The sequence below is a fragment of the Drosophila eugracilis genome, unplaced genomic scaffold (assembly GCF_018153835.1).
Source record: "Drosophila eugracilis isolate 14026-0451.02 unplaced genomic scaffold, ASM1815383v1 contig_440, whole genome shotgun sequence".
Classification (NCBI taxonomy): Eukaryota; Metazoa; Arthropoda; class Insecta; order Diptera; family Drosophilidae; genus Drosophila; species Drosophila eugracilis.
This window is the reverse complement of record NW_024573306.1, coordinates 1,654,487-1,667,672: the sequence shown is the minus strand read 5'-3', so window position 1 is coordinate 1,667,672 and position 13,186 is coordinate 1,654,487. Positions and strand designations below refer to the sequence as shown.

General features: G+C 39.2%; 1 protein-coding gene across 1 annotated transcript in view; it reads right to left on the bottom strand.

The window, feature by feature from the left end:
- Window positions 1–13,186, bottom strand: part of LOC108117180 (neuroligin 4-like) — a 40,610-nt gene that overhangs the window by 12,221 nt on the left and 15,203 nt on the right. Inside the window, 2 exon segments of the mRNA XM_017229470.2 lie at window positions 5,662–6,255; window positions 6,589–7,098. Coding sequence (XP_017084959.2) covers window positions 5,662–6,255; window positions 6,589–7,098 — 1,104 coding nt within the window.

Here is a 13,186-nt window from a genome sequence, read left to right as displayed (position 1 = left end):
GGGCAATAAAATAATATTGTCTTATCTAACTATGTGCGCAATGCACAACAACAAAAGGACAAATGGAAAAAGTGCGCCAACTATCTTCGATGAGGGAGAACAATTCAAGAAAGGGGGATATGAGGGAATATGTTTTATTCGTATGCCCGCAGTTGGCAGCGTCTGTCATTTTTTGGGGGGAAATCGTCAAAGCCTAGACGAAATAATAAAACCAAAGAAGTCGAATCGTAAACAGAGAGGTAATACCTATATATATATATATGTATGTATGTATGATAGAGGGAGAATAACCGCACACAATGTGACGGCATCGATGGCTTCGAATAATGTTTGGTTTGGTTTGGTCTTCCAGCCATTCGAAGCCCCCTTTTTTTCTGTTCGGGGTTTCGGGACAAACGGCAAACATATGCTGATGATGGGGCATGGTTAGTATGGGGAAGAAAAATTTATATGGTCAGAGTTGCCAGGGTTGCTTGCAAATAGATTTTTCATCATTTTTTTTCTGTCATTTTCCGTTGCGTACACACGGCGTATGTGTGATGATGATGAACACTTTTTGCACTCTCTTTTCTCTTACGGTCGCTTTTTTTTTTGTTCTTTCTGTTTTTCCTGCTGAAATTTCAATAATAACATTTGTATGAAGCTGTTTATGTCCCGGCGGCCAAGGGAACTGCTGTTCTGCGGTTGCCTGCCGTTGACAATGTGGATGACAATCATGTCACGTCACGGATAAGGTGCTTTTTGGCCCCAAACTCTATACTTTGCCGTATATATATATATTATTTTTGCCGTGTTTGGGGTGCTTAACAGGCAACTCGCGTTTGCCTTTTGTTTGCTGCCTTATTTTTATTATATTTATGCTTCTGCAACACCCCAAACCCACAACCCTCCACATACATGTCAGCAAAAATCGTTTACGCTTCATTGTTTTTACTCAATTTTGTTGATTTTTTCCCGCTCACTTGCCAGCCTCTCCATTTTTTCTTTTGTCTGAGGTCGTCGTTCTTTTTTTCATATTTTTTTTTGCTTCACATCTGCGCTCATCCGCCAAAAGTTCTCTCTATGCAAAGTATAAATCTGAATAAATTGAAAAGTGCCAGCAGGAAAAACAGAAAAAAAAACCATATATGAAATAGCCTCACTTTGAGTGCTTAACTCTGGCTTCAAAGAGCTCAAAAACGTTGCCCATTGCCAAAAGCCAAAAAAATATATATGTATGTATTGAAAATGATTAAGGCCCCAAAAAGGCTGACTAAGGATTTTTATCGATTGAACGGGTCCAAGTTTCCAATTCCCATTCATATATGCATGGGGCCAGCTTAGTTTTAAGTCTCCCCTCTAATCAATTTTTTTTACCAAACAAAGTTGCCTTTTTTGCACCAATATAAAACGGCGGCATTCCATTTGCCCCTAAAAGTTGGCAACACATTTTCCAATTCACTTTGCAAGTCCCTAAATTGAACGCTTAGCGTGTGTGATGGTGTGTGTAAATGGTGTGTATAACGCTTTTCTGATGATTTATGAGCGGGTTGGGATAAGGTAAGACTTTAACACTTGTATTTTCATTTCATAGATGCGAATACAAATTTATATTTAGGGGCTTAGGCTGCAGTGTTTATAATTTTTTTATGAAAATAACTGAAGAAAATTGTGGGTACTTTTGAAAAAATTTCAGATTGTATAAGTAAAATAATTATAAATTATTTATATGATTTAAGTTACTCAACTCAAATAATAAAAATAAGAACCAAAATACATTAAATTATTGGCATTCTGACTTTAAATTAAAGTAAGCCTATTCACATGATTATTCGTAATCGATATCGAAATTGATAAATGTATAAAGTGAACAGCCTTGTTTTTGCTTTCAACAGGAATACCAAACCTGGCAAAGCATGAAATTTAAGCCCCAGTTGAATATAAATTTCAATTAAATTATGAAATCTTTTGGCAATAAACCGACAAAAACCTGAGACGGAAACAAATTCAAGTGAAGGCAACTTAACCTAATGAGGCATTTAACTGCCGTTCAGAAATGTCAGCAAACTCACATAATCCACAGGCCTTCGCAACACAACAAACACACACACATACATACACACACAAAAGTAAAGGGAAGTAACAATAATAACAACAAGGACACTGTAATGTACCACTTGAGTGCCTTAAGCGGATGGCCAGCCAGCAAAAATCTCAGAACAAACATTAATTACAGAAGGATACTCGCCCAGACACAAACTACCGTTGACTTTAATATTTATAGTCTCTTCGTCGCTGTTGGGAAGAAAAATTTTCTGCTTAAATAAATAACTGACAGGAGGTGGGGGTGGTTAAACAACAACAACAATGAAAAAATATCACAAAATATATGCAGAGAATGAAGTGTCAAGCGAAAGAAGAAAATTGAGCAGCGGGGGGAGATGCTGAAAATATGCGCCCACGCATAATTATATGAAAATTCGCAATAATTATAAATAATGCAAAGAGCGCTCAAAATGCCAGCAGAGGAACACTCGCCACTTCCGACAACGTCGCCACCTGATGGCAGCGACATCATCATTATGATCATCATCATAATCAGCAGCAAAAAACATCGTCAAGTGCCACGCCCACCAGCAGCCTCCTACTTAACCACTACGAATTTCCGCTTCCGTTAAGGCGCGAGCGTAAAATTAAATCAGCAACAAAATATTCTATGCAAATACAAAAAAATAAAAAAAGGAACGCATTTTCCTCTTGCCAATCCTATGGAAATTGTGTATTTGGCTCAAGATTTCTTTATGCTTTCCTTTTTTTTTTTGTGTTAGCTTTTCACCGTTATCGACCAGCAATTAGAGAGCTGACAGAATATAAGTGCATAAACCTGCTCAAGTAGCTAAAAATTGGATTTCCCAGGAATTTTCCATCTATGGAAATTGGTTCTTGGCTGCAAAGTTTTGCAATTTGAGTTGAGTTGAAAGTGGGCATGGAGTGCAAATTTCTGATTAAATCAATTTCAGTTTGTAGTTTTCTACGACTTTTCAAGTGTATATTACTTGGAAAACTCTTTATAAGAAATATCAGGTTTATATAGTCGGCTATATTCTAATTTAAATGGTGAAAAATTGCTGCTGTAAAAGGGTTTACTAATACTATATATCAATAGCTTGTTATTCCGACTAATATGTTTTATTTTAGTGTTGAGTGATTGATTTATATTGATTTTACTAAAAAAGAAAAAAGGTATCAAATTTCAGATTAAATGAATGCGTTCTATGACTTTAAACAGAACAACAGCAAAAAAGGATTGTTTGATTAAACAGAAATATATATGAACATATATTCAATCATCCAAAAAGAACAAAATTAAATAAATTATACGAAAATGTATTTATTTTGTAATCAAAATTTATAAATAAAATACACCCTGTCAGTTTGGTTTAAATTTGAAATTCCGCCTAAAAATCTCACCCAATTTATTTTTGTATAAATTATCTGTCAAACCCATACTGAAATGTGTATGTTTTTGGTATTTTCAGCGCTCAACCATAATTTATTTTTGGGGGAAAGAAATTAAAACGTGTTTTCCCTCATCTGTCAGGTTCAGCGATGAATCGAACAGAAACAACAACGAAACAGTTTTTGTTATTTGAAAAAACAATTGGAGTTTGCCGGCCAGGTCAGATCATCGGATGGCTTGATGTTGTTATTTTATTTGCAATCGATGGCTAAAAATGTATTTACGCACAAATATGCCAGCGACATTTTGGCCAGAAGCAGAGATTTTGTGGGCTTTGCAGTGCGGGACCCGCAATAAAATTCCCATAATTCCATATGCAGAGATTGTGGGGCGAGCTTTTTTTTTTGGCCACATTCCCAACTTATTCCACACCGCTGGCTGGGTTAATGTTTACATTTTATTATGCTAAACTAAAACCAACAGTTTTATGTGATTTTTTCTTTTATTGGCTTAATACGCTTCACGGAATTGTGGTTATTCCATTGTTTTACGGCACAAACCTACCTTTATGGCGGGATCTGTAGATTTTCTTTATCGTTATCGTTCTTGTCTGTCGATTGAAATTGAAAATCTTATCATAAAAATCATGTCGTGACTGTTGGGGTAAAATGGTAATGGGTAATGGGTCCCAGTTGCAGTTGAAAGGGATGGATACTTGTACAATCGCAAAACGAATCTTTATTTTATTTGCCGTTTTTATTGGAGATTTATTAGACGAAAGGGGGGAAGGACATATTTCTTGAAGTGGCCCATAACGACTTTATTGCGTGATGGCTGGGAAAAACTGTCAATAGCTGGGCCCTGGGTTATTTCCCCTCGCATTTAACAGCTCATCAGGCAACACGAAGGCAGAAGCAGGGAAACACACTAAAAACCTTGGCAATCAGTGGAGCATAATTTGTACAACAATTTCCGCTGCAGATCAAGTCCACAAAACCGGGATTACGGTTCGGCTTCTTTGGTGTCTGTGTTTCTCTTTTATTTTTTTGGTTTCTGGTCAAAAGTCAAAAGTCCGTTGAACCCCAGCGAAGCGTAAATGTTTTTTCCCGGTCCTCTACTTGTTTTTTCCTCTTGGTACTGCTGCCCATGCTTTTCCTTTCCAATGATTCAATAACACGTGTTTGCCAGCCCAGAAAACACAAAAAAAAAATGCGAAACAAGAAAGAAACAACCTCCTCGACGGCTGATTAGAACAATTTCAATTTTCACGCGGACATTCCCGTTTTTTTTTTTTGCTGCCTTTAGGATTTTTTTCTTGCAACGTCAGGCCGTTGGGCACGAAGGTCATTCAATTTGATTAAGCAATATTTTCGTTTGTTTGGGATGATTTAGCAGGAAATTTATGTGTATGTGGGCGTATAACCCGTGACAGGTTCAACATTCCACAGTCATGCTCGTCTCCCTCCCTCTCCTTTCTTGACAATCCGTTTTTGGGGGATCCTTTAGTCATCCATTAATCCATTGTTTGGGTTGAAGGACTTAAAGGATAGTTATAGGCCTTTGGAAAGGCATTTTTATATAGGGTTTTTGAAGATGATTCGGATTTTACAAGGTAATCGATCAAGTTGTATATGAGGTCTCAATTAACCTTATCGGAAATATAGTTACAAGCTATGAAGTAATTTTAAGTATATTTATTGCTTATCTCATTTGTAGATTGACGATATTCCATCTTATCGAACTTATCCAGAAACCCAATAAACTCTTATTTCCAACCGCATCAAAGTTTCCGTCTGATTGTAATGCAAACTGTATTTTACCATTCGCAATGCTTGCCAAGTGTGAACTCTTACAAAAGCTTTTCAATCTCGAATTCATTTGCTTGAAATCGAATAAGCAGACTTGAAGAATCGCAGAAACAGAGAATCGAGCTGTCAGATACAAGATACAAGGCACAAAAGGTACAGCAGATACGAGATACGAGCGAAGGGGAAAGAAACAAGCACTTCATAATGAAATGAAATCTTATCACATTTCAGCTTGATTGCTGCCTTGCCGCAATATTGTTGCCTTTACAGCTGCAGGAGCTCCGGAAACAAACTTGCAACTTTGGCAAGCTGAAAACCCAATTCAATTGCATATCCTTTGGCTGTTGCGTCTTCAAGTTTCGCGTCGTTTCCTTTTGTATCTTACTTTATTTTTATATTTTATCTGGGACTCACCTGTCGTGGGATTGTGTCGTCCTGCGGCCGCCAGACTTAGATTTCGTGGCAGAGTCATGCAATCACCGCCTCCGCCACCGGTGGATCCTCCTCCGCCGCCTCCAGAAATACCACCACCTCCTCCAACCATTCCAGGACCCACTGCTGTGCTGGTGAGCAGGACATTGCCTCGACTATCCACAAGGGCGGTTCCTCCGCCCGACAAATTCAAGGCGGCCGTATTTCGCGCATAATTCAAAGTGGCTGCGTGATGGAGTCCACTCGACTTGGGCAGCGTCATCATTCCCGGATTGTAGGTAACACTGCTGCCGGAGACCACCACGGAGGCGCCACCGGATCCAGAACCTCCTCCACCTCCAGCCCCGCCTCCTGATCCAGAGCCACTTCGTCCAAAGGTTTGCGTGCCGGTCATTCCCTTGATTTGCATGTGCTCACGCTGCTGCTGCTGTTGCTGTTGATGTTGCTGCTGCTGCTTCGAGCTGGTGCTGTATGTGACGTTGCCTAGGTTGTCTGTGGTCACCTTTGAACCCTCCATACCACCGTTATTAAGGGCCCCGCCACTGCCACCGCCCACCTGCTGCTGTTGCTGCATACCTGTTGGAAAATGGAAAATTCAAGGAAGGACTTTAATGAGCTCAATAGGCAAGTTAAGGGATAATAATTTTAGCTTTAAATACAAGACTTCGTTGCAAATTTAAGCCATTTCATATATATTTTTTTGATTTGTTAATGACAGTAAATATTCTTCAAATTTAGAAGAAGAATATTTTTCTTGTGGTTTACAATGAAAGTATAATGTATATTTGCAAAACCTCAAGCCTTAACCACATATGGCTAACAAGGAAATTATAAGAATAGCAAATGGAAGGAGTGATTTTCTCTGGGAAGGTGTAATTTCCTTTCTCCCTAAATCAACGTCAAACCTACCTGTATTTGAGCAGATGTGCGGTGGCGGTGGCTTCACATCATTGGCCGCTGCTGCTGCGGCGGCGGCTGCGGCTTGGAGCAGCATGGCCGCCTGACCGGCCTGATCCTGATGGCTCTCCACGTCCACGATGACATTGGCCGAGCTCTGCGAATGACCCATGTGGTAGTGGGCGTGCTTAATGGGTTCCGGTGGATAGGGCACCTGCTGGTGCAGACTTCGCTGTTGGTATTGCTTCTGCAGGGTCTTCACTTCCAAACGCGTCTTATCCCGCTGATAGTAGACTCCGGCGAAAATCAGTACATTGAGTATCAACAGGCTGCAGCCAATGGCAATGGTTACACTGAGGGCCGTCGAATAGGCCGCATAACCAGCCGCCTCGAAACCAGAGGCCAAAGTGTCCGAGGAGGCGTTAGCCAGAGTGGTTGGTGCAAAGACACCTCCGCCGCCCGAGTAATTTCCTCCGATGGGTATACAGGTCGTATACATGTTGTTTGGCTCAACGGTGGTAACTGTAAAGGAGGGACAAAAGGGAACAAGTTGCATATTAATCTTCTTGGACTACCTGTAGTTCATTTTACTCGCTGTGAAAGGGAGGGTCGACACGTCGTATGAGTAATGCCCGCTGGCAAAATTATTCATATGAGGGAAGCGAATGGTTGATCGGGGACAGAAGATTGTTTTCGGTTTCGTATATTGTGACACAATTTAATGCAAAAGCTTATATTTCTCAGGGCAAATGGCCAGCTGTTCAATATTGCCATTTAATTAAATACAACATAATTCGTTTAGCACCTAACAAAAGGAATCCTTCGCCTGCAGCTATTGTGTAATCCTTGTGTTTTAATTGGTTTCTACATAGTTTCAGGTTACTTTGTATACTATTAATAAAATCTATAGCCATACAAGAGGAATCAAATTGCAACAAAGAACAAAAGAAGTCGATGTAGTCGTGGTATAATCTAGGTTTATATTAATTTGATATTATAATGTGGTTAAAATGTTTACTATTTTTGTTTTATGATTTAATTAAAAGTTAAATAAGATAAAATTATAATAATTAAAGCTTTATTTTTGCCAAAAAGAATGCATCTTTCTGTTTAGATGTGAGTAGTAGACAATAGCTGTCTCTAAAATGATTTCATAAAATTATTTAAAAAAAAGATGGTTATTTTAATGTCAATTTAAAAAGTGATAGAATGTTTACCATATGTATACCATACCATAAAACACATATATTTCAACCCACTTCTCGGAATCAATATTCAAGAAAATCTATTTTGTTTGTACCCAAAAGTTGTTCAATATTTGGTCAAGTTATGTACGCTGATTGCCTACGGATTAGCCTGGCTTAGAGCCCTTTGTTCCGCAATTCTCCCGACGATGGATCCATTGTCTGGAAATGTCCAGAATACAGAATTATTTCCATTTCCTATGAGCGAGCGCAGGAATATTTCGCGCTCCACTTGGCCACCATTGTATTTGCTAAGGTATTTGAAAACGACTGAAGGAGTTGGAAGCGCAAATGTCTGTGAAAACAAATGGGTTTTGGAGCGTTGGCTGGCTTTGAAGCCCTGGCCATCCGTACGCTCCCCTTGAAAATGTATTTGTCATTGTACTGTAAGTGTCCTGGCATTGTTCTCCAGTCCCCTCAAGTGCTTCCTACACTTGGCATTGTTTTGTATCAAGTGTGTGAGTGTATGTGTGTTTGGGTGTGTGGGTAAATGAGTGCCGTGTGTCTGTGCTCTTTGTCTGTAAAGTTTTGCCTTTCAATTTTCTGCATATCAAACAATTTCGCCAAGTTTCTTTCCTTTCGTTCACAAGATTAAAGACTTGTGCACGTATTTTGCATAAATATTTTCCAAATAAATCTCTTATAATAATCGGGAATCGGGGGAATAGGAGTGCGCAATATGCCATCCACAATTGGGTGTCAATAATCGTGTGAAGATTTGCAGCTGCCAGTTCAACCACTTGCTGCTTTGTCTGAGAGCTTTTCCAATTTGCATTCAAGTGTGGCATTTAATTTACTCAAGATTGTTTGGTTGGAAAAGCATCAGGTGAGCTCTTTTCTCACAGCTTTCATTTTTGTTTTTCTTTTGCTGTTGTTGTCGTTGTTGTTTTGTGGGCGTGTTAGGGTGAATCCAATTTGGAATTAGCCCCTATCTATATACATAATAATTTCTCACCAACTTTGTCAATCAATCAAGATGGCAACGGCGGCCGCTCTTAGGCTCTCAGGCTCAAAAACTCTCAACCTGTCACTTGAGTTCACTCAGGAAAATACTTCAGACCCTTTTTTTCTCTCTTTTTCATCTCAATATATATGTGTGGGTGTATAGGTGTGTGTGAGGGGACAACCCTTTTGCTAAATTGCATAACCAGATAAATTCTGATCCCCCTATCAACAGATTCGACCCTGGCCACTAAGCTCTTTATCATTCCGCCCCATTTTGCATTTAATTTTGCAAGTACAAATACTTTTCAGTTGGTGTGCAGCAGGAATTGGAATTTTCCCCATTTTCCATCTTATTTTTAATTCCTTTTTATTTTTATTTTCATTTTCATTTTTATTCCCATTTCCATTTAGCTTTACCAAGGGCCGCATGCGTTCAAGGACCCCAGATAATTATGTTACGAGGACACATGGCCCCAGCTTGAGGCAGACAGATAACCGAAAAGGCAAGGGGGGAGGCCAAAAGCAATGCTTAATGTGGCTTTAATTAGTGGGATCACAAGAAAAAAGAAGAGAGGAAAAAAGTACTGAAAATAATAAGAAGTAGAGCAACCCCAAGCCATAAAATCAAACCGAAAGCCCTTGCTACTTTTTGTGCCACGAAAGCGAAAAATATATCTGAGGCTGAGACCGAAATGTCCTTGCATAAATTAGATATTAGCCGGGCCAACGGCATCAGCTGAGGCTGCCATCCTGCGAAGGACACTCTGGCATTTATTAAGTAAACCATTTCAATTTTCACTGATAGTTTGACATTTCCCAGCTTAATCAGCCCTGCTTCCCCAGAAAAACGAATCGCAGGAATTATGCAAATGATCTGAGGCCAAAATGTCTAAGGAAATTCGCAGTAGGCTTTTCTTTGGCTAAGTCTGGTTCCACATGTTGCTTTATCTCCATCTTTTTGCCAAATAATTCAGGTGAGCCCGGGTTCTGCCTGGTTTTTACCTTTTCTATTTCCATTTTTCGATGAAATCCAGGTCAGGCAAAGTAGCACAGAGTTGAATTTTGTGTGTGTGTGGGTGTATGTGCTGAAGGATTTGGCTTGTTTGTTTGTTGTTTTTCCATTTTTTTGTTCTGGAAAACTGGTACCAAAAGCAGCAAAGACGCAGGCAACTTGATGATGGGATAAACGGCATTGAAAGCATACTCAGTGGGATTGAAAATGAGTTTAGGAGGAATAGCTGGGCTAAAACTGGGAATCTCTTAAAGCAGCCGTAATTAATGTGAGGGGATTTGTATATGTATAAGCTTAGGTTAAACCATTCTTAGATTTGAATGTACTTAACTATACGAAGGTGAAAATGTTTGTAACAAAACAAAAATGTTATTGTTAAGGAATAAGCTAAGAGCTTTAGTAATTTAAATATATTATTGGAGAATTATCATTAAAAAACGGAACATATGTTAATTGGATATTGCTAGTTTATCAAAATATTATTATTAACGTTAACGATTTAAAGTAGTTAATGTATTCATTTCCTTTAATTTAACTTGTACATGTCACTTTTTTTTATTATAAATTTTAATGCGGATCAAACTTTTGTTGGTTTTTATAAAAAAGTCAATTGAGTTTTCAAAGGCATTTATAAATATTGCGCATTTTATAGCTTTAAAAACCAAACGGTTGAATATTTAAGTACAATATTTCAAAATCAGGTTCAAAGTCACCTCCCTTGGCAAAAAACCATAACCATGGAAAACAGAAAATTTCCAAGTACTTAAACACTTTGAAATCCAGATTTAAACTTCTTGCAGGAAACTTGTTATCCGTATTGTTTTTCCTTCATTCTTTTTTGCCCGTCTTTCGATTTCTATTTTGTTGCGGTTGCTGCTTTGTTTACGGCGAAGGCTCTCGTTTTGCTTGTGGATTTTTGTTGGCTTGCAGCTGGATATCTCTGTCGCCCGTTTTCGGGCCAAGTTGTATAACCAAAGGCTGAGGTGACGACGCCAGCGATGACAGAGGAAAATCGGAGGATGCCTGGAGAACGGCAAGAAAGACAAGGCGGCACAGTTGGCAAAGTCAACGCTTAAATGAAAAGCATGTCAAAGTATGTCGAGTCCATATGACACTGTGACTCTTCGGTCGCTGCCTGGCAGCGAGTCTGAGCTTTTTTGGTGGCTCTTCTCCAATCTCCTGTGATTTTCCCACATTTTACTCACCCACTTTTCCCAGCTAGTGTTGGGTGTTTTTCTGTGGCCTGACTGCGTCGTCGTCGGCTGTCAACCTGACAGCTGTTTGTCGCATTTCAGGCATTTTATCATCTTCTATTTCCACTGTTTGCCCTCTCCAGTTTGCTTTTATCTACCGCAGTTCGGTTTCTACCATCTCCACCTCTGTTTTTTTTTTTTTTGCGTATTTTTTAGTTTGTTTTGATGACCGGATTTAGTTTTGCAGCATTTTCTGGGACCTGCACTAATTGAAATGAACATTTGTTGTCTGTGGTCCAAACACTCTCTCATCAGCATTCTACATTAGCCACCACAAGTCGCCCTTTGACCTCCACCCACCCATTTGGGCAGTTTGCTTGTTTGTTTGGGTCACAGATTAGTTGTTTGTCTGCCAAAAACCGAATAGTGGAGATTAAATTTAAACGCAGCTTGCTTCCTATCAAGATTTAGGGTGCACATTGGAAAAATCTGGGAAACTATTTATATAAATATTAAATTATATAAATTTTGAAATATTTTTAAAAATAGAAATCGAATCTGAGTTTATATCTGATCTGAATTATCTGATTAAAAGATGGTAATAAAAATATTTTCCGTTTTGATTTGCAATACTGAATCTTGAATTTTTTCCTTCAACATTAGGCCTTAAATTCCGTTTCAGTTCTATTATAAAATCCTAATAACATGATTTTAGTTTTATTGAATTAAAAACTAAGCTATCATCATTCAATTTCCGCTCATATTGATTTTAAAATTCAACGAATTTAATTTGAATTGCAGTTTCAGTGTGAACAATGTGTATCATCCATTTAATCTATATAATAAAAGCGCTGCGTGTTCTCCCCGCATCTCTCTCGTTTGGCCAAAGTCAACATTTCAATAATTTTTAATTTACCCGACTTTGCCAGGCGACTGCGCCACGCCCACGTTTAAGTCCACTCCCCTTTCCCGCATAAGCTAATGCATTTTGCATTGGCCAACTTGGCAAAAGGCGGGTTATTAGAAACGGAGGTTGGGGTGGCATTTAATAGTAGAAGTAGTAGTTGTAGTAGCTTAGCTAGGGGAAAGTTGAAAGTTTTGCCTGAAATTGACTGTCTTAGTTTTGACTTTGAGATAAGCCAGTGTCGGTGGGAAGTAAGTTGAAGCCGTTGCTATGGTTTGAAACAAGGCCACGCCCACAAGGCACTGTGACTGCACCCCCACCCACATATAAGCATTTGATGTTTGAGTTGGATTTCCCGCTTAGTCCCCGTTATTTTTTTCTCGAATAAAAGCAGCTGCACTTGCAGTTTCCCCCAGTTGCAGGGACAGTTTATTAAAAATAGCAAAAACATAAAGAAAACGAGGAAAAAACAAGCAGCAAAGTTTGCTGTTAATTTAGAGTAAGTGTTGAAAAAGTTTCCGCCAACGAGTTTTACATAAACTGGTTTAATGACTTCCCCATCTGCGGAACGGAGAGGGCCAGAATAGAAGGCGATACGGAATGGGGCAAGTGCATTAAAATTATGCGCTATTTACATTTGTGGCATCTTAGACACAAGACCCACTCTTTTCATCCAAAAAGACCCCCATCCTCGTTCGCAGTGAGAATGTAAACGAGAAATTTATGCCGGAGACAGACAGCCAAGGGGGGTTTTGGCAGAGAGGGGAAATAAAAGGGGAGGTTTGAAAAAAGGTTACACACACTTAATCCTTATAGAGATTACAGTTGAGTGCATTTCCAAAAGTCAGCACTCGACACAATATAAATTCAAAAGCCAAACCCTAGCATCCCCGGGCCGGACGCAATTTCAATAACCCGAGCCCCAGCTGGAGGTCCAAGTTCGGGGCTGGGTCAAATGGAAATGTCATGCCAGGGACAGAATGGCATCAGAATGGGGCTGAGATGAGGTCTAAGCCTCGTTCCCTCCAAACAGAAATGCCAACTTTGCAATTTAACTTGCTGCGAGACCACAAAGTGAAGTAAACACTGACTAGGCCGAGGCCAACGTCAAGAGTAAACAGAAATCTTTGCTGCCGAAAGTGTTGATTTTCAACTCACTCTCCAACAAACAAACCTTTATAAAAAATAAAAAAAAAAAAAAAAAGAGAAGCCAAATAAATAGAACGAGTTTTCTCCTTTGAATTTCGTTTTATTTGAGAGGAACCCCACATGGCATTGTGGAATATATATCACTTGCCGGCGAGTTATTAAA